General features: G+C 50.2%; 2 protein-coding genes across 6 annotated transcripts in view; both read left to right on the top strand.

The window, feature by feature from the left end:
- Positions 1–1,769, top strand: part of Pla2g6 (phospholipase A2 group VI) — a 41,421-nt gene extending 39,652 nt beyond the window's left edge. For 4 of the 5 annotated variants that reach the window (XM_028789869.1, XM_028789867.1, XM_028789868.1 and 1 more), the window contains 3 exons: positions 230–397; positions 795–868; positions 1,059–1,769. In XM_028789869.1, coding sequence (XP_028645702.1) covers positions 230–397; positions 795–868; positions 1,059–1,203 — 387 coding nt within the window. In that variant the 3' untranslated portion in view covers positions 1,204–1,769. The remainder of the gene's footprint in view (positions 1–229; positions 398–794; positions 869–1,058) is intronic. The other variant, XM_028789870.1, reaches the window with a different exon arrangement.
- Positions 1,770–2,412: 643 nt separating this feature from the next.
- The window catches only part of Baiap2l2 (BAI1 associated protein 2 like 2), a 29,977-nt gene continuing 7,325 nt past the window's right edge, over positions 2,413–25,064 (top strand). Inside the window, exons 1-7 of the mRNA XM_028789991.1 lie at positions 2,413–2,602; positions 3,319–3,394; positions 3,811–3,897; positions 4,469–4,530; positions 16,206–16,277; positions 16,478–16,594; positions 17,176–17,322. Coding sequence (XP_028645824.1) covers positions 2,552–2,602; positions 3,319–3,394; positions 3,811–3,897; positions 4,469–4,530; positions 16,206–16,277; positions 16,478–16,594; positions 17,176–17,322 — 612 coding nt within the window. The 5' untranslated portion in view covers positions 2,413–2,551. The remainder of the gene's footprint in view (positions 2,603–3,318; positions 3,395–3,810; positions 3,898–4,468; positions 4,531–16,205; positions 16,278–16,477; positions 16,595–17,175; positions 17,323–25,064) is intronic.

The raw sequence follows: 25,064 nt of genomic DNA, 5'->3' as shown, positions 1-25,064 counted from the left end.
CTCCCTGCCCTGTGGCACAGCAGGCCCTCTTCTGTCTCAGGAAGTGGTTGTGATGATGCCCACTCAGGGAGCAGCTGCAGGGCCTGGCTGGGATTGGACTCTGGGCGTGCTCCTGCTCCAAGGCCTTGTGTCTGCCCCGCACAGCCCTGCGCCCAGCCTTGGCCTGTCTCTGACTCCTCTCCCTATCTACGGGAAGTCCCCTCTGACCACCCTTTCCTGCTCATCCCAGGGCCAGGGCAACAAGGTGAAGAAACTGTCCATAGTCGTTTCTCTGGGAACAGGAAAGTCCCCTCAAGTGCCTGTAACCTGTGTAGATGTCTTTCGTCCCAGCAACCCTTGGGAACTGGCCAAGACTGTTTTTGGAGCCAAAGAACTGGGCAAGATGGTGGTGGACTGTGTGAGTTGGAATCCTTTCCCTTGGGGTCTCCACCCCTGTCAGCCAGCTCTGGGAGACCATCCAGTCTCCGTCTCCAGGCTGACGAGGTCCCACAGTGAAGCTCCAGTGCGGGTTTCAAGTGTTCTTTGGCCGCAGGTTGCTTACTGCATGCTGCTATATGGAAGGCTGGAATGCAAATGAACAAAACCTCTAGGAGGGCGGGAGGGGAGGCCTCTGTCACAGCCCCAACTGCTACTCAGTGATCCTGGGTGGACTCTGCACAGCTAGCCCAGTCACTGGGGCCCAGAGAGGTGGACTTACGTAGAGTCACTCTGCTAATGAATGCCTAGAACCCAGAGCCCAGAGGGTAGGTAGCAGGGCACTGTGCCCTGGCCTTACTGAGACTGCTTCCCACCAGTGCACAGATCCAGACGGGCGGGCTGTGGACCGTGCCCGGGCCTGGTGCGAGATGGTCGGCATCCAGTACTTCAGGTAAGGTTCAGGCCTAGCCTGACTCCACCCAGATGAGACCCACCAACCCACATGTCACCGACAGAGGTCTGTGCCTCACCATGACCCAATGAGACTCATGGACACATGCCTGCCAGCCATTGGTGGCCTCACATCCAGGCGGGTGTGGCTCATTCTGGGTGACCCTCTCCTCCTTCCTTTCTCTCAACAGACTAAACCCCCAGCTAGGGTCAGACATCATGCTGGATGAGGTCAGCGATGCAGTGCTGGTCAACGCCCTCTGGGAGACCGAGGTCTACATCTATGAACACCGGGAGGAGTTTCAGAAGCTTGTCCAGCTATTGCTGTCTCCCTGAGCTCGGGGTCCTGCTGGCAGGAGTGGGCCAGGCCGCCCGGCACACTGAGGGCCATGCTAGGCCTGGCAGCTCCATGTCCATCTGAGACTAGGGCTCGGAGCACAAACAGGTTCCCCACGAGGCACCTCTCCTGGTCCATCTGCACTTTACCACTCTCGGCTGAAAGCCCAGAGTGCCCCTCAGCCCCTTTCCCTGACTGTGAAGGACAACTGACTCCATCAACTACCCCACATAGCAGAGGTCAACACTAAGGTGCCAGTGTGCCCAGAGGGTCCTCCCAGGCTCCCTGGCCACTGCTGCCCACCCCTTCTTCCCACTTCCTGATGTCAGGGACTAGAGAAATGGGGTTCCACCCCATCTTCAGATGAAATCCAGGCTAATGGAATCCAGCGCCCTTGGACTTTGCCCCTCGCACCTGCCAGCCTCTCCACCCTGCAGCCACCCCACTAGGGGCCCTCCTAGCTCCCAAAGGTCAATCCTGTGCACATGCTCTCCTCTGGAAGGAGAATGGGGAGGGGCTCAAGGCCACCTCAACTGTGAAATAAACGGGTTTACACTCAAGTTCACTTCTGCAGTGTGTGCCATTGTATGAATGTGCCCCCAGCCCTGCTCCCGCACACATGACCTGATACAACAGGCCAATAGAGAAGCAGAGTTAGTGCCAGGCCCATCTGCCCGGGGAGACCTAGGAGACCCCTAGAGCTGGGCAGTGAGAGACGAGAGTCTGTGGGACTCATGTTCACGTCATCCTTGCTGCCATTTGGAGCAGCAACTCAGTGGTCAAGTACTTCCCCAGCATGTGAGGTCCTGGGTTCCGTCCCCAGCACAGCGGGGACAAGGGGCTAGCTGGGCAGGGTCCCCCTCAAGGTGTTGGGTCCCAAGCAGAGATGAGGCCTGTCAGAGCAGGCTTGTCCTCCATATGGGTTTACCTCCAGGGTGCCTCGGCTTGCTCTGGCAGGAGGGTGTGTGCTCCAGACCCGTAAGGTGGGCCATATAGGACAGAGGACAGCACAGGTGCTCCCAGGGATGGGGCCTTGAGTAGGAGGCGACCTGGGAAAGTGGCTCATCCACACTTGCCCACCAGTCCACGCCCAGGGGATAAATAATTGAAGGGCAGGTCACAGGAGCCTGCCTGCGTCACAGGACGCCTTCCCCGTGGGGTCTGGTTACGCCCCAGATCACATTGACATCCCCCCGGGCTGGTGAATAATTAAGCAGCCACCTCCTCCCAGACTGCACTGCACCTGCAGGCCCTACTCTACAGCCTCCTGCCACCTGTCCAGAGCACTGAGCACCGAGCACTCCCAGCCAGGCTGTCCCACCTGCCTCAGTGCCAGCACCACCTTCCATGGCCCCCGAAATGGACCAGTTCTACAGGTCCACCATGGCCATCTACAAGGTGAGCTCATGGGCCATGGCCAGCATGTAGAAACTAGGCCGGCTTCAGGACAGAGGGAGAGCCCAGGCTGGGCTAGCATGGAGGTGTGGGGTTGGGGAGTTAGATGCAAGCCCCTTCCCCATGCACGCTTCACACACCCTCGTCCATGAGGTAGGAAGTAGCCAGCCTGTTGGATCAATGAGACACAAGAGGTTAAACAGTTTGTTCAAGGTCACCAAGAGGTGCGGCCCGGATTGGAGTCAAGGCCCAGTTCGAAGTGTGGGGGTCACTTCCACTACCCAGAGTGTCCCTCCAGGGGACCACAGCCCAGGGTGGTAACCCAGCCACAAGGTGGACCCCTGGGGGGGTCTTTTTGAGATGTAGGGTAATATCAACAGGTATCCTGGTGAGGCCTGGACACAGACCACTGAGCTGTGTCCAGTAGTGGAGAAGCATTAGATAGGTGGGTATCATTCAACCAGTGAGACCAAGAGACCTCTGAGGTTCACCATGTCAGGAGGGACCAAACCTCTCTGAGGCAAGTGTGCGTTGGAAGCTGGCTGTGAGGGACACCTGGCTTGGGATTGGCTCCTAGAAGATGCCTCTAAGGCCTCCGTAGGAAGCAGCCAGGATTCTGGTAACCCCAAGGGTCAGGGTGGCCTCACAGGGCTAAGTGCTTCTGTCCATCTGTCCTTCTTTTCACCACCATGGCCGGCATCCATTGCCCTCGGGTCCAGAGCATCATGGAGCAGTTTAATCCCGCCCTGGAGAATCTGGTGTATCTGGGCAACAACTATCTCCGGGCCTTTCATGGTGAGTCTACCCTGGTACTCAGCCCCTGCCCTCACTGGGGCTGCAACCACAGCTCAGCACCTTACTAGTTGCGGGCTCACCCTCAGCCCCGGGTTCCACTACCCGCCCTTGCCCTACACACACCTAGAGCAGAGGTGTCTTTCCACACAGCTGGCCCTCACTATGTATCCTGCCCTTAGCTTTACAACAACACATTACTTACACTTTCCTGGGCACACAGGCTTGTAGCCCTTCCACAGGAGACACATAGAAGGTTTTCCTCAGCAGCAGCCAGGGCAGGGGCCTCTTTGTTCTCTGGTAGTATTGGACATCACCCAGGGACACCTCTCCCGACTCCATCCCCTCTCAGTATCTCTTCCACACAATCAGGGTAGTGCAGATTGAGCACTGTTCCTAACCTTTGACCTCTCCTGCAGCTCTGTCTGAGGCAGCTGAGGTATATTTCAGCGCCATCCAGAAGATTGGGGAGCAGGCCCTACAGAGCTCCACATCACAGATTCTGGGTAAGGTGACTCTGTCTCCCCAAGCCTCTGCCAACTGCACCAGCTCTAGGCCCTTGCTTCTCTTGGGCTTTGCTGTTTTATTTTTGTTATTCTGTTTTGCCAGACAGAGTTTCTCTGTATAGCTCTGGCTGTCCTGGAACTCACTCTGTAGACCAGGCTGGCCTCGAACTCAGAAATCCACCAGCCTCTGCCTCCCAAGTGCTGGGATTAAAGGCATGGGCACCCCTAGCCAGCTTCCCTGTGTTCTTATTGTCTCCTCAGGCTTTGGGCCTGTGTGGTCCACTCTAGGGTTTACCGGGACTTCCTACTGTACATGTACCTTCCTAAAGCCTCCACCTCAACACAGGCCTGTGGCCAGTGCGAGCCCCATCTCTCATGTCTGTACCCCAGCTCTTCCCTATCCCTTCCTGTAAGCCAGAGTTGCCAAGTCCTAAATCAGAGAGCCATATGGAAATCCTTGGACTTTGGTCCCTAATCTAGCCAGGAATATCCCAAGCTTGGCTGACTTCTGCCAGGAGGAAGGCAGGTAGAACAGGCTCCCCACACTAAAGACAACCTCTCTTGCCTCCAGGGGAGATCTTGGTTCAGATGTCTGACACCCAGCGGCACTTGAACTCAGACCTGGAGGTGGTGGTGAGTATCAGGCCCCAGGGCCAGAATCACTCAAGCAGATGGCTGCAGTTCAAGGAAGGAGGCGCTGAGGCTGGGAGCTCAGATCAGGTGGTATAGAGCTTGCTCTGCAAGCATGAGGGCCTGAGGTCAGATCCCCAGCACCGATGTAGAAGTCCAAGCATGGTGGCACATGCCTATAATCTCAGCTCTGCGGAGATGAGACAGGGGGATCCCTGGCTTGCTAGCCAGATAGCCTTGTGAATCAGCTTTTGAAAAAAGACCAGCTGTCACCCTGTAGCTTTCACATGCGTGCACACACACATGTACACGTGGCCCCAGGCACACACACATACAAACCTGCACAAGCATCATGGATATGGGGGGGCACACCAGCTCGCTCTCTCAAACCCACATCTAGGGGGAACCTCTTGGGCTCCACTGGCCCTTGGTAACAATGGAGCCTAGTTGACCTGATGCAGCCTCAACAGGCCCAGCTGCCACCACCTTTTCTGTCCCATCTTATCAAGGAGCTGAGTCTCGGGGTCCAGGCATCATTGCCCGAAGTTCTAGAATGAGTGGAGAGGCTGAGGAGGCAAAGGTCCATTACAACAGGCCCAGGAAATTGCCCCTCCCTGCCCCAGCTCCTCCATCTCCCTAGTTGTAGCCCCTGGGATCTGAATGTCACTCTAAGTTTGACCACACCTTCACTGTCATTAGGAGCAAATACAGGTGTCTCAGCAAAGGCCTTGGGCCGGCACGGCCAGCAGTCTTGTCCACACCCCAAGTCCCAGCCCTGCTCCCCTGAACAGCTGGCCCTTTGCAGGTGTGGTCATGCTATACTGCTGTTCTCATGGCCTGGGACTTACCAGCCCTTCCTCCCACAGGCTGGCACAGGTGTCCCTTCTCCCAGCATTCCCTCCTCCTGGACAGCAGATGCTTCTGTTTGCTCCTAGCACAAGATTAAAGACAGGAAACTATTCAGGCTCAGAGCCTGGCTCCACCACTTACTGGCTTTGAAAGCCCTGGACTCTGGACCTCAGTTTACCTATCTAAAAGAAAAATGGAGATAACTATATTCCCTGGTAGAGCTCTCTGGGGGGAGATACACTGAATTAATAAGTTGAAGCTGTTTACCAGGGCTGGGGATGTGGCTCTGTTGATAGAAAGGTCTTGCTTAGCACACAGGAGACCCTGGGTTTGATCCCAGCCCTGCATAAGATATGCATGGTGGCATAGCTCTGGAATCCCAGCACCGAGGAAGCAGAGGCAGAAGGACTAGACATTTGAGGTCATCCTCAGCTGCATAGCAAGTTTGGGGCTACCCTGGGCAACATGAGACCCTATCTTAAGGAACCGTTTTCTTGCAGGTTGAGCTCTGGGTTTCTGAGCTGGGCTAATGACGTCTTAACTTGACTGTGCCTGCTCCGCTCTGATCTAGGACCAGCAAAGGCTGGGGTGTGTCCTCTTTACTCTGTGGCTCCAGGTTCCACAGGGGCTCTAGGCAGGGATTCCCTGGGTGTGAAAGAAAGTGGGGCTTGCTAGATGGATGAAGAGCTTCCCAGAGTGCATAGCAGCAGGAAGAAGCAGACCAGAGCCTGGAGGCCAGGCAGGGAGAAGAAATGGGCGTGGCCTGGTGGTTAAGGGGTCTTGGAAGACTCAGAAGGGACTTTTGACTGACAGTTCCTGCTTTCTAACTTGTGAAGGGCTGGAAGTTAGGGTGATCTCCTTGACACAGAGACTGTTTTTTCTGATGGAAATATATATGGTACTATACATGACATCCTTGGTGGCACAGTACCAGGCCCCCAGCACCTGCTTGGACTTGGTTGTTGGTTATGGAACTTGGCTCTCTGTGCTCCTATGCTTACCTGGGCTGGGCAGGGACAAATGTCACCCAGGCCCACTCTGTAAGGAGAGCTGCCTCTCCAGACACCAACATCTTGGCTGTGACAACTAGACAGGGCCCCCAGCCAGAGCCACACCAAGTAGAACAGCACGACAGCCTCTCCCTTTGGTTCTCAGTTCTGTACAGACTTCTAGGCACCGTTGGAAATGGCTGGGATACAAACAGAAAACTCACCCTCCCACAGAGGGGCCAGACCAAACAAATGGTCAGTGACTGTGTGCCCTACAGTAAATTCAAACTTTGCCATGGAGCAAAGGAAGACAGGATGAGGATGTTAGGGGATTGCAAAAGGAAGCCATGCCCAGGAAAGGGGTGTTGAGGCAGGCCTTGGGGAGCTGGGGAAGTCCCCCAGGGATAGGGACACCGGGGGCAGCAGAGCTGGCAGAAGATGACCCAGTAACAGGGCCAGGGTGGTCATTGCTTTCTGAAAGTGACCCTATCAGTAGCTTTTTGAGTGAAGAAAACAGACTCTCACTTAAATTAAAGAAAAAAAAACTTTTCCAAATAGAATTAAAAAATAAATACAGCAACTCTCACTAAGCACTGAGTGATGGGAGTGACAGGTGGCCCAGCCCAGTGGCAGCATTACCTCCCAGGTCCAGAACTCGGCTTCCCCTCCCTCCACCCTCAGCGTCTGGAAGCTTCTCCTCTGTTGCCATGGAGACCAGAAGAGGGCATCCTTGATGTTGGAGTTACAGGTGCTTGAGAGCAGTCTGATGTGGATGCTGGGAGCACAACTCAGGTCCTCTGCAAGAGCAGTGTGTGCTCATAAACACTGGGCCACCTCTCCAGCCCTAATTTGATTTTTAGAAAATATTTATCTTTATTTCTATATATGTCTGTATGCCACCTGTATGCAGGTGTCTGTAGAGGTCAGAAAACAATGTCAGATCCCTTGGGGCTTGAGTGAAAGATGGTTAAGAGCCACCCTGTATGGATGCTAGGAACAAAACTCTTTCCAAGCTCGCTGACAGCAGCAAGCATTCCTTCTCAATTCTAATTTGATATTTTCACCCAAAACCATTATTGCTACCATCAGTGTCAGCGGTGTCAGCCTCCTGTGTGCATTTCCGTCCTGAGCAATGGTTATCTCTGTGGAAGATCTTTAGCCAGGAAAGGCTGGATCTCCTGCTTCTGTGTCCTTCAGATGGGATCCTGGGAGTTTGTCCTCTCCTGGGCTCTGCAGTGGGTCCAGGCACTCTGGCCCCACCCCTCCTTAGCTGCTATAGCTGTGGAGTTAGTTCTTTATCCCGGCAGCCCCATGCTGTTTTTGGCTTTGATGTTGCTTTTAGGTTTCAGGGCATCCCTGTATATACGCAAATGCCTACCTGCAGCGGAGCAAAGTTCGACATCAGTGTCTTCTAGCTCTCTTCCCCTTAATTTTTGAAACACAGTTTCTTACTGAACCCGGAACTCAGCAGTTCAGCTAGATTGGGTAGCTAGTGAGCACCGGACACCCGCCTGTCTCCGTCCCTGAGCCCTAAGGTTACAGGGACATGCCACCATGCCCAACTTTTTATATGAGGGATTCCAAGCTCAGACCCTCATGGTTAAGAGGCAGACATGTTACCACTGAGCCATCAACCATACCTCAGATGGAGTCTTTCTTTCTTCCTTTCTCTTTCTTTCTTTTGTTTTTGTTTTTGTTCTTGTTTTTTGAGACAGGGTTTCTCTGTGTAGCTCTGGCTGTCCTGGAACTCACTCTGTAGACCAGGCTGGCCTCGAACTCAGAAATCCACCTGCCTCTGCCTCCCAAGTGCTGGGATTAAAGGTGTGCACCACCACTGCCCGACTCTTTCTTTCTTTTTTAAAAATAACTTTTTTTTAATTTTATGTGCATTGGTGTTTTGCCTGTATGTTTGTCTGAGCGAGCTGCCTTGTGGGTGCTGGGAACTGAACCTGAGTCCTCTGGAAGAGCAGATAGTGAGCCATCATCCCTCCACTCCCAGATATACTTTTACTTTTTTTGCTTATTTTAGTTTATGCTTATGAGCCTTTTGCGTGCATGTATGTCTGTATACCATGTGTATACAGTGCCCATGGAGGCCAGAAGGGGGGTGTCCTCTGGACCTGGAATTTAGACAGGAGACTCCATGTGGATGCTGGGAAACAAACTCAGTTCCTTTGCAGGAGTAGCAAGTCCTCTTGTCTACTGAGCCATCTCTCCAGCCCTTTCCTTCTTCCTCTTCCTTCTCATCTTCTCTGATGTCTCTTATTTTGTACCAGAGAGTGATGTCAGTGTCTCCATCTATTGCTGTCTTATTATCTTGAGACCAGGTCTCTCACTAAGCCAAAAGCTTGCCATTTTGGCCAGGCTGGCTGGACAGTAAACTCATGAAACCTGCCTCTCTCCAACCCTGCCCCACCACCACCTCCCCCAATACTGGGTTTCAGACACACACAGGAATTTGAACTCAAGGCCTAGAATTTAGAGAGCAAGTGCTGAGACATCTCTCCAGCCCCATATAATTTCAAGTTTAATTTTTAAATGGTTGATTTATTTTTATTTGTTATGCATATTGGTGTCTTTGCATGGATGTCTGTATGAGGGTTTCAGATCACATGGTACTGGGGTTACAGACAGCTGTGAGCTGCCATGGGGGTGCTGGGAATAGAACCCAGGTCCTTTAGAAGAGCAGCCAGTGTTCTTAACCACTGAGCCACTTCTCTTGCCTTTCAAGTTTATTTTTTAATTTTAAGTAATTGCCTTGAGTTATGTTTTTGGAATTATTTTGCTTTTTTTTAATTGTTTCCGTTTCTTCAGGGGCTTCTATTATCTGTATGTTAGACCTTCAGAGCCTGTCTTTAATTTAGTCTCTTCCTCTGGGGTATTTGATGTTTTCTGGGTTTGTGTTTTAAACACTGTTAAAAACCAGAGCTAGACTAGGGTTGCCAACAAAGCCCCAGGCCACCTAGTTCCATGTCACCATTGTTATATCATTATTTGCTACTTTATATGTACCTTATAATTTCATGTGTCACATGTATGGTTGCTTGATTTTGTCACAGTGCTTTGAGACTTGGCTGTGTGAGCACCCACAGTCTGTCTGTCCAACCCTAAGGCGCCGGGCAAGTTCTCTCCAGATGACAGCTGTTAGTTCTGGGCTGTCATGAAGAAAACCACTGAGAACTTGCTGACGTCCGTTGTGGGCCTGAGTTTTCACTTCTGCTGGGAGTGAAATCTTCGGGCCGGGGTCCTGACAAATGCTTAGTTCCATGGGGGACTCTGAAACAGCATCTGGGGCTTTGACTCTGATCTCCCATCATGACGAGCAAGCACAGGTGCTACTTGGCTGACCTCAGGACAGTCAGCTGTATCTTGTTTTGTCCTCTTTGGGTATGGAATGCTCCTCACGGTGGCTTTGCTTTGTGCCCCAGATGGCTGTGACTGGGACGGGCTTGCTGGTCATCTGTGTGTCTTCTTCTGTGAACATCTGTTTAGCATTATTGCTGACTTTTTTTTTTAAGAGAAAGGTCTCACTGTGTAGCCCTGGCTGGACTTGAACTCACAGACCTTTGCCTGCCTCTTTCTCTTGTGCTAAGATTACAGGAAAATACCAACATGCCCAGCTTATAGGAGGAGTTCTTTGTCTAATCAAAAATATGAATCCTTTGTCAGATGTGTGTATATATATATATATATATATAGTGAATACTTTTTCCCAATTTTAGCTTGTCTGTCTGTTCTTTTCTTTTAAAGAATTGTTTATTTATCTTATGTATATGAGTACACTGTCGCTGTCTTCAGACACACACTAGAAGAGGGCGTCAGATCCCATTACAGATAGTTGTGAGCCACCATGTGGGTGCTGGGAATTGAACCCAGGTCCTTTGGAAGAGCAGTCAGTGCTCTTTGCCACTGAGCCATCTCTCTAGCCTCTTCTTTTTCTTTTTTTTATAAACCTTTTAGACAGTATCTCACTGTGTAGCCCAGGCTGACCACCCTAGCCTTGTGTATGCAAGGTTTCTAGGCATGCAGTCCTCGCCATCTATTTTTTTCTTTTTTAGTTATTTCTTTTATTTTTGAGATTACATCATCTGTCTCCTCCCTTCCCACCCTCTGACCTTCCAGATACCCCTCCTTGCTCTCTTTCAAGTTCACAGCCTCATTAACTGTTTTTACAATTAATCTTCGTTAATTGCTGTTACATGCATGCATGTATGTATATGTCCATACAGATTCCTAATTATAACCTGCTCTGTCGATTTGTAGGGCTGACGATTTGGTATTGGATAACTGATTGGTGCTCTTCCCCAGGAAGACTATTTCTCCCACTCTCAGCTTTCCTTGGTGGCCTGTAGTTCTTGGGTTCCCCCAGCCCGCAGTGATAAGTCCATTACTACCCTCCTTGTTCAACTCAAGTTTAGGCAGTTATGTTGATGAGACTTTATGAGTGTAGCTTCTAACATTTCTGGGAGACACAGTGTGGCGGTTTATATACACTTGGCCCAGGGAGTAACACTATTAGGGGTGTGGCCTTGTTGGAGTGGGGGCATGGCCTTGTTGGAGTAGATGTGTCACTGTGGGTGTGGGCTTTAAGACCCTCATCCTAGCTTCCAGGAAGCCAGTATTCTGCTAGTAGCCTTCAGATGAAGATGTAGAACTCTCAGCTCTTCCTGCACCATGTCTGCCTGGACGCTGCCATGTTCCCACCTTGACGTTATGGACTGAACCTCTGAACCTGTAAGCCAGCTCTAATTCAATGTTGTCCTTATAAGAGTTGGCTTGGTCACAGTGTCTATTCACAGCAGTAAAACCCTGACTAAGGCACACAGTCTCACAGCAAATCCCCTGATCCTGTGGTCATACACTCTTCCTAGTCCCTGTTCCACAGTGTTTCCTGAGAGCCTTAGGTGCAGGAGTTGTCTTGTGGATGTAGCCACTGGGACTGGGCTCCACGGCTCCACATCGGTTGTGGTTTTCTGTGATGGTGTCTGTCAAAGAGGAGTGTCCTTGACAAGGGCTGAGGACCACACTCACATGTGGGTATTAGGACAAATGTTTAAAGTGTAGTTAGGGGTTGCTCTGAAAAGTAATGGGGTAGCTGTAGATTTACAGTGCCATGCTGGCCAATATTGTGCTTTATAGGTGCCATAGCTGAGTATCTATTCATTTTCTTTTATTTTTATTTAATGTGTATGGGTGTTTTGTCTTCATGGAGGCCAGGGGAAGGTATCAGATATCCTGGGACCAGGGTTAGAGACGGCTGTGAACCACCATGTGGGTACTTGGATATGAACCCAGGTACTCTGGGAGAGCAACCAGTACTCTTAACCACTGAGCCATCCCTCTGACCTGTCTATTCATTGGGTCAGATGGTAGGACACCTTTAATCCCAGCACTCAGAAGGCAGGGGCAGGCAGATCTCTGTGAGTTCAAGGCCAGCCTGCTCTACATAGTGAGTTTCAAACCAGTCAGGATAAGTACAATGATCCTGTCTTACAAGAATTTACAAACATACAGTGTAATCTTTAGAAAATTATTTATTTTATATGTATGAGTGCTTACCTATATGTGTACTTGTAGGTAATGCCTGTGGGGGCCAAAAGAGGGTGTCTCATCCCCTAGAACTATAGTCCCAGATGATTGTGAACTATTGTGTACGTGCTAAGAACCAAACCCAGGTCTTCAGCAAGACCAGCCCATGCTCTAAACACCCCCATCCCACCCTGCCATCTCTCCAGCCTGATCAATCTTCGATGGGCAAGAATTATCAATTTTTGTAAGCGACTTGTGTTTACATCTGAGTTGAGAAACATTTGCTGTCCCATGGCAAAGGTGTTCCCCTGTTTTTTTCTGGAAGCTGTCTTCTGGGCTTTACATCCATTGATGATCCTTCTCAAATTCATCTTTGTATGTAGAGACGTCGTACACATACACACGTGCACACACACACGCACACCACACACACATACACACACACACACCACGGATAATCAGATATCCCAACTCCACTGGAAAAGTTTCCTTTAGCCCTCTTGGCTGGAAACTGACTGGTAGCACACGGGAGCCATATCTGGGCTCTTGCTCTGTCCCGTGGTGGCACATGGGGGCCATGTCTGTCCCTTGCTCTGTTCCCTGCTGACGTTCTGCCCGTAGGCCTGTTCTATGCTGTCCCAACCACACAGCTGAGCATGAGCAGCAGGAGCAGGTGAGCTAAGAACTTGGCTTCTCTTTGTTGAATCATTTGTCTGCTTATTTATAAATCATGGAGTCAGTTTCTTGAGGAAAGCCTGCTGGAATCTAATGGGGATTGCTTTGGGGGTCACCTTAACCGTGTATCTTCAGATCACCCCTACACTGGAGCCGTCCTTTATTTTTCTAAGTGGTGTTGCATCATTTTTCAGCCAAGTGGTGTTACACATCCTAGGATAGGCTAGAGCCTATTTATCTGACATTTTAAAATCTTTGTGTGGGTTGTGTGTACTATATATGGATGTGTTCATTTGTGTGTGAGTACTGACTGTGCCATGCCACAGCGTAGTTATGGAGGTCAGAGGACAACCTAAGGTCTCAATCCTTACCTTCATCTTATTTGAGATGTCTTCTTTGTTGTTCTGTCAAGACTTACACCAGGCTAACTGGTCTGTGAGCTTCTAGGGATTCTCTTGTCTCTCCTTTCCCTCTTGCCAGAGGTTCGCTGGGATTCCCTGTGCTACTGCATACTGCTTTACATGGGCTCTAGGGATTCGAACTCAGATCCTCACACCTGCACAGGAAGAGCTTCACCCATTGAGCCACACCTCCCACAGTCCTATTTGATGTATCTGAAGTCGTTGTAAACGGCATTACCAACTCCATTTTCCAATTGTTTATCGCTTAACGGGGCGAAGTGGCGAATGCCTGTAATTATAACACCTCAGAGGCTAAGGCAGGAGAATTTTAAGTTAAAGGATAGCCTGGGCTACATAGCAAGACCCTGTCTCAAAACTAAGCCTCAGTTGTTTACTGTTCGACTTCTATCCTAATAGGTTGAGAGTGGCCCCATACTTACTAGCATCTTTAGCACAGAGAAGAAGGACAAAAGCTGAAAAGACTACAGGGGGCAGTTGCAATCCCTTGGGGAGGGGTGACATGGTTGGGGAAGGGATGGCTATACAGAGCCATCAGGATTCTCTGAGAGATGGAGGGCTGATGTGAGAGGGAGAAGCTGGGGTTACTGTCCAGGCTGACCAACTAAACCAAGGGTTCCCGACCTTCCTGACGCTGTGACCCTTTAATACAGTTCCTCATGGTGTGCTGACCCCCAACCATAAAATTGTCCTTTGCTACTTCATAACTGTCATTTTCCCACTGTTACAAATTTCAATGTAAATATCTGGTATACAGAATATTTCATATGTGCCCCTGAAGGGGTCACAATCCACAGGTTAAGAACTGCTGACCTAGACCAACAGGGTTGCTGGCAGCAAAGGTGCTTTGTAGCACGGGGACTACAAGGTCTTGAAAGTCAGTCACGTTGGGATGGGTGGGGTCTGAGCTGTGCAGCAGGGAATCATCAAAAATCTCTTCCCAAGGTGTGACAGAAGCAGAGCCCCATGGCCTGTACCTTCTGGGTCAGGAGGCCACCTTACCAGGGAGAGGGAGAAAAGGGGTGGACTAACCAGGCTGAGGGAAGGCATCTGAGGAAGAGCAAGTGTCAGCTGTGTGGACTGGTGAGTCCCCAGACTGACAGGGAATGTCCTGTTGTGGGACACTGTCATTGGAGGACAGGTATTGGTGTGATGGCTGAGCCGGGACACAGGAGGACAAGAGCTAGGGGAGTTCCCTCAAGGCAGCTTTCAAAAGGCTCCTTGCCACTAAGGACGTACCTCAGTGGTAGAGCTAGCTTAGCGTGCCAGGCTCTGAGTTTGGCACCCAGCACTGTGAAGAAAGGCCTGGCAGCTCCTGGTCTCAATGGCAAGAGTTCTCAATGAGCTGCTGGCCCCTCACAGGGCTTCATGGCCTTTGCAGCTGGCCTCGATTCCCTGTGCCTTTTCTGTGAGTGTGCCTTGCAACGACAGGTAGAAGGAATCCCTGAGCCTTCCCTGGAATTGGTGACTCTGTGTGTGTATGTGTGTGTCCGCGAGTGTGTATGCGTGTCCCAAGCCACCTGCTGATGACAGGCAGTCCTGCATCAAGTACCTTTGCTTCAACTCAGTCTCTTTGAAGGACCACTTCAGCCTGAGGGAGACTTTCACATACCCTGTGGCACTCAACGTTTATCTGATGAGTTAGCCTGTGTCTTCTGCACCTTTGGCCACCACAGTGGCTGTCCAGATCTATGGTCCTTGTCCATGGCATTTGTGCCTTGGTTCATACAGGACAGAAAATGGAGGAAGCCACGTTGCTTTCCACAGAATCCAAGACATGAGAATACAGGCAAAGTTCTTGTGAGCAACAGAGAAAAGACACCCAACTTTGTCACTGCACTGAAGAGCCCCACAGGTGTACTTGAGGGACTTCCACAGGCACTCAGGGCAAGCTGCTCTGCTTTCCACACCCACTGGTGAAGTTCTGTGGCTTCCTGGGTCACGAACTCCACAGGCAGGCTCTCCCAGTTAACTTGTTCTGAGCATGTCTAGTTTGTTGGTTTGATACATTTAAAATATTCTGTAGCTTTCCACGGGCTTCAAGGCTATTTCTACATTTCTACCATTCACTGTCTTTACTAATGCTCTGGTCATAGGGTGGCTTTGGTTTCAGGATCTGCCCAACCCCACACCTTCCCTGAACTCTGTGGTTTATATTGGCTGGAACACCCAGATGCGTCTGCCCAGAAATCCCGGACTGTCTCTTTGGTGAGAGTCAGGGTCAGGAGGAGGGAAGAATGGACAAGGATGTTAGGTGTAAGGCCTGACCAGAAATCCCGCCCAGCAAGAACACTTGCCTGATGTTCTAGAATGATCCATGCTTCTATTTCTTGTTTTTATAAGCATTCCCCAGGCACAGGCTGGCAGCGGCAGGTGTGGTTCAAGGGCTAGCCTGGTACCAAAGGGAACCTCAAGGCCCCTGGCAGACCAGCCACGACACATTCTCAGGAGCAACAATGGGAGAACCTTCATCTTGTTCTAGTGTAGTAACTCTCTGCCTGTGGGGAAGTTCCCAGCATTCCTTTTCTGTGTAGTATCTTAGCCCCAGAGGAAGGGCCCAGGGCAGCCCGAAGCCTTACACAGGGGAAGAAAGGATACAGGAAAGACATGCAGAGCTGTCAAGAGTGAACATGGCAGAGGGATGGGGTAACCTTGTTCCCATGGAACTGGAACCCAATGGCTCGTGCTTGACTCCTCCCCAGCATCCACGGGGTTCAATCCTATTCCTACAAGGCTTCAGGGAAGCTTATAGAGGGTATCATACCAGGACCCTACCCAACTCAGCATCAGAACTCATCAGACCAAGCCCTGGGGAAACTGAGGCCCAGAGTGACATGGCAATTAGTCCAAAGTCACAAAGCAAATTGAAAGCAGAAGGAGAGCAGCTCTTTTATTAATTTTTAAAATAAATTTAATTTGGATTTTAAATTTTTATTTATTTATTTATTTATTTTTATTATTTTGGTTTTTTCAAGACAGGGTTTCTCTTTGTAGCCCTAGCTGTCCTGGAACTCACTCTGTAGACCAGGCTAGCCTCGAACTCTCAAACTCAGACATCCACCTGCCTCTGCCTCCCAAGTGCTGGGCTTAAAGGCGTGCACCACCACCCCCCGGCCTGGATTTTTTTTTTTAAAGAGGTAGGCAGCATTGTGATAACAAGTAAATCTGTTAGGGTCTAGATCAAAGGGCACCCTCGTCCATCCTGTGCCCCACTCAGGTGCAGACTTTCCATGGAGACCTGCTTCAACACATGGAGAAGAACACAAAGCTGGACATGCAGTTCATCAAAGTAAGTCTGTCCCTTTACCCCAGCCCCTCCCAGGCAGGACACACACACACCGCTTGCAACAGAGGGCCACACAGGCGAGCGGCCAGCATCCACCTGCCCCGGGGGGCTATCCCATTAGTGCCACTTCGGTCCCTGTCCATTACTTTGAGTCCTGACCTCTTTAATGTAGGGATCCCCTGTGTGTCTCTGCCCTAACCCAGGATAGCTGCCAGCACTACGAGATTGAGTATCGCCACCGAGCGGCCAACCTGGAGAAGTGCATGTCTGAGCTATGGCGCATGGAACGCAAGAGAGACAAGAACGCACGGGAGATGAAGGTATGAACGTTTGAGGGACTGGGGGCAGGTCTCTGGGAAAACCTAGCACCCTTGTGAGCTGCTCCACCCAAAAAGAGCACAGCTGTGGGGAGCAAGCTGGATAGTCACCAACGGCCACCCTCAGCACCCCTCCCTTCCTCAGCCTCACTGAGAAAATGGGACCATGGGCCCTCGCTGAGCTTGAATGGGTAGCAAAAATGGTTCCACCCACATCGTGCCTGGAAAGAAGCATCCAGTCCCTGCCAATGTCGCTCCCAGCTTCCATCCCTGCCTCTGTCTATAGGATCCAAACCCAAGATTCAACCTCTGCTTCCTTTAGGGGCTTTTAATGAGCTCCAGTCTCTCCCTTCCAAGGAGAGCATCACTCATTCTTCCATTCCTGTTTCCATAAACCATCCTCTCTATGGCAACCTCTGCACGCCCCTGTGCAGGGTACCAGAGACAGTCATGGTACCCAGGTACCCAGGCCAGTGGGTCACAGGGTGAAGATGCAAACTGATGTTCAGGGGAGGACTGGAGAAGGGACATCTGAGTCAGAAGGGCTCAGGCCCCCAGCCAGAATCTTCTCCTCCTGCCTCTAGGAGAGTGTAAACCGGCTGCACGCACAGATGCAGGCCTTCGTGTCCGAGAGCAAGCGAGCAGCCGAGCTGGAAGAAAAGCGGCGCTACCGCTTCCTGGCTGAGAAGCACCTGTTGCTCTCCAACACTTTCCTGCAGTTCTTGGGCCGGGTGAGTGGGGCTGGGGAGAGCAAGCCACGCCCTCCCGAGTGGGCGGTGAGCAGGAAGCCGGAATGCTCCTCCTCTTTGCTTTCTTCATCTGTGTGGACTTTAATCTCACCACACTGTTTCCGTGTTCATTTGCATGTATTGTTAATTCATAATTTGTTTTGCATACACATATTTATGCATTCAAATACAAGTCATTTGTTTAATTAGGTCAGAGGATAGCTGTGTGAAGTTGGTTCTCTCTTTCAACTTCTTTGACTTCCAGAAATCAAACTCAGATCCTTAGGCTTTTGCCGCAATCTCCTTCACAAAGGGTCATTTTGCTGTCCCCCATTTTAAAAAATCCGTAATGCATATTCAGTGGTTGTTCAACAATTAGGCATTAATTGTGTCTGTCATCTAAGTGAAATTCTTGAAGCTTTGTGTCGTCTGCAGAACAATTCAATTTTCTCAATTCTGTTGGATTTCTTTCTTTTTTTTTTTTTTTTGGTTTGGTTTTTCGAGACAGGGTTTCTCTGTGTAGCCCTGGCTGTCCTGGAACTCACTCTGTAGACCAGGCTGGCCTCGAACTCAGAAATCCACCTGCCTCTGCCTCCCAAGTGCTGGGATTAAAGGCGTGCGCCACCACCGCCTGGCTTCTGTTGGATTTCTAATACATTTGATTTCTGTATTTACTTATCATGTTGTTTTGTGCTTTGGGGCTTAAGACCTTTCCCATAAATATCTTTTCTTTTTTCTTTTCTTTTCTTCTTGTTTTGTTTTGTGCTTGATAGTTCTCTTAGTCTGGTTCTATGCTTTTAATTGTACTCTATTTTTTAACATTGTTCAAAATTTAACATTGTAGCAAAATTACAGTTATGAAGTAGCAAAAAAAAAACTTTATGGTTGGGGGTCACCACAGCATGAGGAAGGGTCGCAGCAGTAGGAAGGTTGAGATCCACTGGTCTAGGGTGTACATTCCTAGCTGACCTGAGCTGACTGTGTTCCCCACTTGTCCTTCCCTCCCTCACCCCTCATTCTTGTCAGCCTGGTTGAGTTACTGTGCGGTCCTCATACTACCCTCTCTGTCATTCCCACAGATACATTGTTTCTTACATTCTCTCAAGGGATGCTATGGCCATCCCCGCTCACCACAGATGACTAGCAGTTTTCAATCAGATGTACAGTACACACCATCACCACAATCAACTGCAGAACCCAGCCTAGTCCCCTGCTGCCACTCTCCAGCTGGTCCTCTGCTCTGCAGGACCCCTGATCACTTCCTGTCTCAGGAGAGTTGCCCACTCTGGGCATTCATAGCAAAGGAGTCATTGGATATGGGGCCTTTCTTACTGGCTTTCCTTTCCCTGCAGAATTGTGTCCCATTGGCTGGATGTCCAATCCTTGCTGGATGCTGTAGGGGGAAGGCTGCTTGAAACATCCATAATAGAGCCAGTGTGTGGCAGGTTTTCATTTCTCTTGAGTATTCAGCTATGAGAGTGCTTTGGCCCTATGATAATGTCACATTCAACCACTTGAGAAACTTCTGATATTCGTCCTAAGTGCTACACCATTTCACCTGTCAGTTTGTGATCTTTCCACAACCTCACCTGCCCCTTACAGCCATTTTGCTTTTAGCCATTGTCTTAGTTAGGGTTTTACTGCTGTTTAGAGACACCATGACCATGGCAACTCTTATAAAGGACAACATTGAATTGGGACTGGCTTACAGTTTCAGAAGTTCAGTCCATGATCATCATGGTGGGAAGCATGACATCATACAGGCAGACATAGTGCTGGAGGAGCCCAGAGTTCTACATCATGATCCAAAGGCAACCAGGAGGCAGATCTCTTCTGCCTGGGTGGAACTTGAGCACCAGGAGCCTTCAAAGCCTGCCTACACAGTGACACACTTGCTCCAACAAGGCCACACCTCCGGATAGTGTCACTTACCATGGGCCATGCATATTCAAACCACCATAGCCATCCTTTGTGGCGTGAGATGGCATCTGTGTGTTGGTTTGCATTTCCCTAAATGCTAAAAACTAGGTATCACTCCCCTGCTTGGAGGCCACTGCATCTTGCCTTTGGGAGGAAGCCTATGTCCAGAACAGCTCACCCCCAGCCTCCAACATTACATGCCGCTGAGGAGGGAGCTATGTGTGAATCAAACCAACCTCCTCTGTGCACACACGACAGGAAGCATGTCCTCTGCCCTACCTGGGATTTGGGACACCCCAGATCTGACTCCTGTGGTGTCAGAAAAGTGAGACAGAGGCAGACACTCACTTCCTCACGACACGAGGTCAGTATTCAACAGATTCCAACTCTGGAAGGGTAAAGAGAATGAGGGGAGGGGTAGGGAGTGCTTCTACCAGCTTGGGGGGGATATAGGGGAGGGCCAAAGGTCTAAGCAATGGAAGGAGTATGTTGAGGTCCCTACCTGGTAGGATAGAGGCTGGTATTTTCCCTCATGAAAAATTCCCATGATCCTCTGGGTGGCGAAAGCTTGTAGTGTTTGCTGGAGGAGTTTAGTGAGACAGTTGTCAGGGCAGGGACCAAAGAGTAAAGCTAGCACAGTCACAATGATTGGCTTGCCAAGGGGGTGACCCACAGTCCCCAAGCAGTCAGGTGTTCTTCCAGAAAGTAGTCTACCCTTTCTCTGTGTTTGATTCTTTCTAATAGTTGTTGAGTGTTTTCTCTATTGGGCCAGATTGGTTCACATGAAAACAGCATCCTTCGGCTAGGAAGGCACAGACTATGCCTCCCTTTTGGCAGTCCTTAAGTGCAGTCCTCTGTGGTTTTGGGGGACCAGGGAATCTATTTGATTTTGTCAGGTGATGATGCTTTGTTGTACCAGGGTCAGGTCTTCCTTCATCTGATAGGGTTGGCCATGTTGTGCCCATTGGAACTCTCTCATTGATGTCCCTCTAGGAATATAGGGGTGGCCTGAGGCTTGTCTTTATTCTGCTCTTATAGACAAAATATTGATAAACGTTATATCCTGGGAGAGCATCCAAGCTTAGCTTGGGAAGACTGTGGCCCATTGCCCTTCAGGGTAGCTTACTGTTAAGTGCCATCCTGACACACAAAGCAAGTCCCATTTGATGCCCTTGCCACGGGAACCGATTGGGGACAATTTGTTTCTGGTCGTATACAACCTCACTGATAGAAGCTAAGCAGGAGTCATCTATTGGCAGATTGGTTTGCCTTAGGGTGGGTATGACTACCCGGTATGTGCCATTTGGCTGACTCTCAGACAAGTCCAGAAATCCTTCCCCAGCTCTGGGCTAGCCATGGACAGTGAGGCATGGCTGAAATTTGCCACTGGATCATTTTTTATGATATTGATAGTGTGATTAAAGGAGTGACTATGAATGTGGGGTCCCCAACCCAGGAGTGCATTGCAGGCTGGGGTGCTCATGGTATAAGTTGTTTGTGCTCACAGAAACAGAAATGGTTTTGGCCCTTAGAGACAACTGTGAGGTTTGGAGGGGCCATTTGCCCCAAGAGTGTATAACCCCAATCTGTAATTGTTATAGCAGTGTTTTTTTTTTAAATGGGTAACTCCAAAATTATGCCAGCCTTATGCCCCCACCCCATCCAATAAATGAATTGACTTTTTGTCCCTGTGTGGATGGCTCTGCCTGTGCCCTTGAACTAGCAAAATCAATGCAGTAAATGCCTGTGCAACCACTGTTATGTTTCCGAGGAACACGTCCTGTCTGGAGGCAGCCACAGTTCATGAGTCTTTTCTGGTCCAGGAACAAAAGGAAATTTTTGCAGGGGTCTTCTTGAAGACATTTAGTCACATCAATCAGGGCCCCGTGGGCAAAGGGTTAGAAGAGAGGTCGAGTGTCTCAGAGTGAAGGGGATCTGAGGACATGGAGGGGTTCCTGGGGAGCAGTGTGGTGGGATCGAGGGGTAGGCATGGCTCAGAGACCTGGTTGGGATCTAATAGGTAGGCCTGGAGAAGCTGGACCCTGGATGAGGGTAGCATTGGGAAAGGATCATGGCCGACAATGTGGAGGGCCTGGGAGGTGAGATTTTTGTTGGCCTCGGAGACAAGCAGTGCCACTGTGGCAAGTGCCTGGAGACAGAGCAGCCAGTATCTGGTGGCCATGTCCAACTGTTTGGAGCAATTGGCTATTGAGAGCATGTGTCCCCCACTTTTTGGCAGAATATTGCAAGGGCTTGTCCTTGGTTCGCACATAAAAGAGATAGAGGGCTCTCGTAGATCTGGAAGTGCTCATGGAGAGGTATGTGAGGGAATATAGTTGAATACGTTTTGTGGAGAAGGGAAGGATTGGGAGGGGCAAGAGTGGCTCCCCCAGGGGCCCCTCAGTGGCTTCATAAAGAGGCTGAGCAGCAAGGGGGTGGGGGGAAGAAATCCAAACATCTACACAAGTAGGAATGCAAGCAGCTCTCTCCTGGTGTGTAGGGTGGGGTGGGTAGGCTAGGGCCTCTTCTATTCTGGCTTGAGGTATAGTTCTCCTCTCCTGTGAGAGAAACAGGTCCCAGTGGGTGACTGATGTCTGGCAGATCTCAAGAGACCCTATATCCCAAGAGGACAGAGAGTTAAGGAAGGTTGCGGAGTGGTAGAGACGGTCTGTGGGGGAAGGGCTGCAGAAGAGCTGGGCTGCAGGATATCCGGGACCTCCCAGGCAAGGACAAAGCAGGGTTGGGGTGCAGGGTGTAGGGGGTGATAGAGAAGAAGGCAGCAGAGGAGGGGGCGGAAGAGAGTGTGTACAGGTTAGTGACCATGGAAACAGAGAAAACAGCGGCCTGGTTGGTTTTCCAGAGGTCCTGGACCACGTGATAAGTGCCATTGGGCTTTTGTTGGTGGAGGTTAAAGGGCAGCTTGTAATAGTCACATACCGATAGGCTAATGACCATGATGAGTGGGGGAGGGGTGAGAGGATATCGGTTCTGGATGTCAAAGGCTGAGGGTCTCTCTAGGTTAGAAAGACAGGACCATGATGGTTAGTTATGAGGAATTTGAGGTGTCGCAGACTAGGGGGTTGACCAAGGGCAAAAGGCTTTAGGTGGAGGTCTTGTTTTGGGTGGGGATGTCACCTGAGTGCAGGCTGAGGGGGAAATGGTGAGCATTCTCAAGGGGAGAGATGAATATGGAAACCTTACGCTTAGACAAGAGACCCTGGCCTAACAGTGCGAGTGAGTATTGAGGCATTAGGGTAAGAGTGGGTGAGGAGTGCGTGGCCAAGCTGGCCAGCTTAGTCAGGGGTACATGGTGGATTATGGTCAATGCCTGAGGCTCCTGTTCTTATTAGGTTAGTGGTTTGGGCTAGCCCATGCCACTTAGTGAGTACGGAGACAGTGGCCTCTGTGTTTAGTATGAAAGGGATCTTTTTACCAGTTGCTATACCATTCTCCCTGAGTTTTGACAAGCCGAGATCAGCCTTGGTTGGAGGCCAAGAACTCAAGCCCCTCCATTTGACCAAGACTTTGGAAGAGGAATCTTCTTCTTCTTCTTTTTTTTTTTTTTTTCCAAGACAGGGTTTCTCTGTGTAGCCCTGGCTGTTCTGGAACTCACTCTGTAGACTAGGCTGGCCTCGAATTCAGAAATCCGCCTGCCTCTCAAGTACTAGGATCAAAGGCATGAGCCACCACTGCCTAGCAGAAGAGGAATCTTGACAGAAGTTGTGAGGAGGGCATCGGTTATGATGTGACTGAGAATTCATCTTCCAGGGGACCCATCTCCCAAAGCTGGAAAAGCCTTGAAAGATGGCCATGGGTCAGGACAGTCTCAGCCCAATGGCCGACTGATTGCATCAAAAACAAAGACCAGGGGGCTGATCCTGCTTCCTGGGCATAGTGGGTGGAGGCTTAGGCTGGATTTTGTTGAGAGTCACTACCAGGAATTGGAAGCTGGCGTGACATTCTCTCGGGTTCTTTCCATGGTCTCTTTCCTTTTCCTTTGGCCTCATCCTCTCTGTTGTTAAAAACCTTAAAAGCCACACCGAGGCATTGCTTTGAGGAGTTAGGGTCCCTTTTCTAGTCTTTGGAGCTGTGTCTAATGTCTGGAGTGGACTGACACAGGAAAAGGACATGGTGTAACATGGAATAAGTCCCCTCCAGAGAGTTGATGTCCACATCAGTACTTGTTATCACCCCAGTGAGATGGGACAGGAAGAGTAGGGATTTTTCTGGAACCCTGAACAACTTCTTAATTCCAATATGGATCCCTCGAAGGGACTGTCTCCTCCCATGAGAGGGAAGCTGTCCTTTTGTTGATGGCTTGTCAGTGTGGTCCCTGGCTGCCTTCCAGATACTGTCATTCCTTCTTATGTGAGGGTAGAGGTCGGGCTCGAACATGTATCATTTGCAGGTAGGACAAAGACTTGAACTATTCTGTGAGTTGTGTTCAGAATGGAGTGACTTTTCAGAGAATACCCCACACTCTTGTTCTACAATGTCCGTTTCTGCCCATGTGAAAGGCAGGCCACATTAGGTGGGGCCATTCCTTCCTTACACATAGAGGAGACATTGTTGCCCTAGACCAGGTGAGGGAAGGGGAGGGTGACAGGGAGGAGTGTTGTGGGGAGTGTCTGTCTACCAGCGATGGTGGTTTCAGGTCCCAGGAGCAGATGTGTGGATATGTGGAGGGTAAGGATGGACAGCAGGGGGATTGCTATTGGCAGGCGTGGTGGGAGCATCACAGGGAGGGGGGTCATTAGGAGCATCATTGGCTGGACCAAAAGCCAGGGGACTGGAGGGGCTCACGTGGGGACCAGGTTTTTTGTGATAGAGGAGGACCTGGTGGGCAAAACAGAGACTGCAAAGAAAGGCAAGAGAGCGAAGGGTGAAAGTCCTCAAGCACAGGCACCTTAGACCACTTGATGGTTCATTTGAAAAAGTCATCGAAATCCAAATGTTAAAATCCAAAATTTCTGACTTGGAGCTGACAATGGCCCAGTGAGAGTGTTTAGGCCAGATTTGAGTGGATCATTGAATGAACATGGCAGATGGAACTTAAAAAGATGAGTGCTTTTAAACTGCCTTGGAGACGAGCCAAGGGAGAGCCTTTGGGGTCGATCATTTGAGCCCATTTTATAGTCTGGTTTAAATTTGCAACGACAAGCAGGACTGGTGTGGAGTCTTATTCTACTGCCTGGGGTGTCCTCCAGGGTTAGGGGGAAGATGAAAATGAACTTGTTAGGAGGGACCATTCCTACCAAGGTTTAGGGGAACCACAAAGTTAACTGTGGATGTTTCTCAGAACCTCCAAGCCTTTGTGATTCAGAGAGGGAGGAAGAAGCCCCTAAAACTTCTGGAGTCTGGTCAGTGCGCCTCTGAGTTCCCTTGTCCTGCAGACTTTGGGTGCATGGATGGCAGTGATCAGCCTGGAGACCAGAGAGTCTGAGAGAAGAGGTAGAGGAAGATGGATGGGGAGGGGTCAGAAGAAAGCAGAGATTGAGGTTCTATCAACAAGACTTGCACTATTCATGAAGCCAGAGGCTATGAAGACTGGAGGTCTCAGGTCAGGCTGCTGGCTGTTTAGAGTATATAGCGAATTTGAGCTTCCAAAGGAATGGCCCTGGGGCAGTGAGGAAGGAGGGCTTTCTGCCTGGAAGACCTTGAAAGGGTTCGAGATTTCAGCACTAGATGTAAGAGCCGCGAGGCAGAGATGCAGATGGACTCCTTCTCTCTCTCTCTCTCTCTCTCTCTCTCTCTCTCTCTCTCTCTCTCTCTCTCTCTCTCCCTCCCTCCCTCCCTCCCTCCCTCCCTTCCTTTCTTCCTTTCTT

This window comes from Grammomys surdaster, unplaced genomic scaffold, assembly GCF_004785775.1.
Source record: "Grammomys surdaster isolate TR1022 unplaced genomic scaffold, NIH_TR_1.0 125852, whole genome shotgun sequence".
NCBI lineage: Eukaryota > Metazoa > Chordata > Mammalia > Rodentia > Muridae > Grammomys > Grammomys surdaster.
Note: the sequence above shows the minus strand (reverse complement) of the source record. Positions and strands in the feature narration are given on the sequence as shown.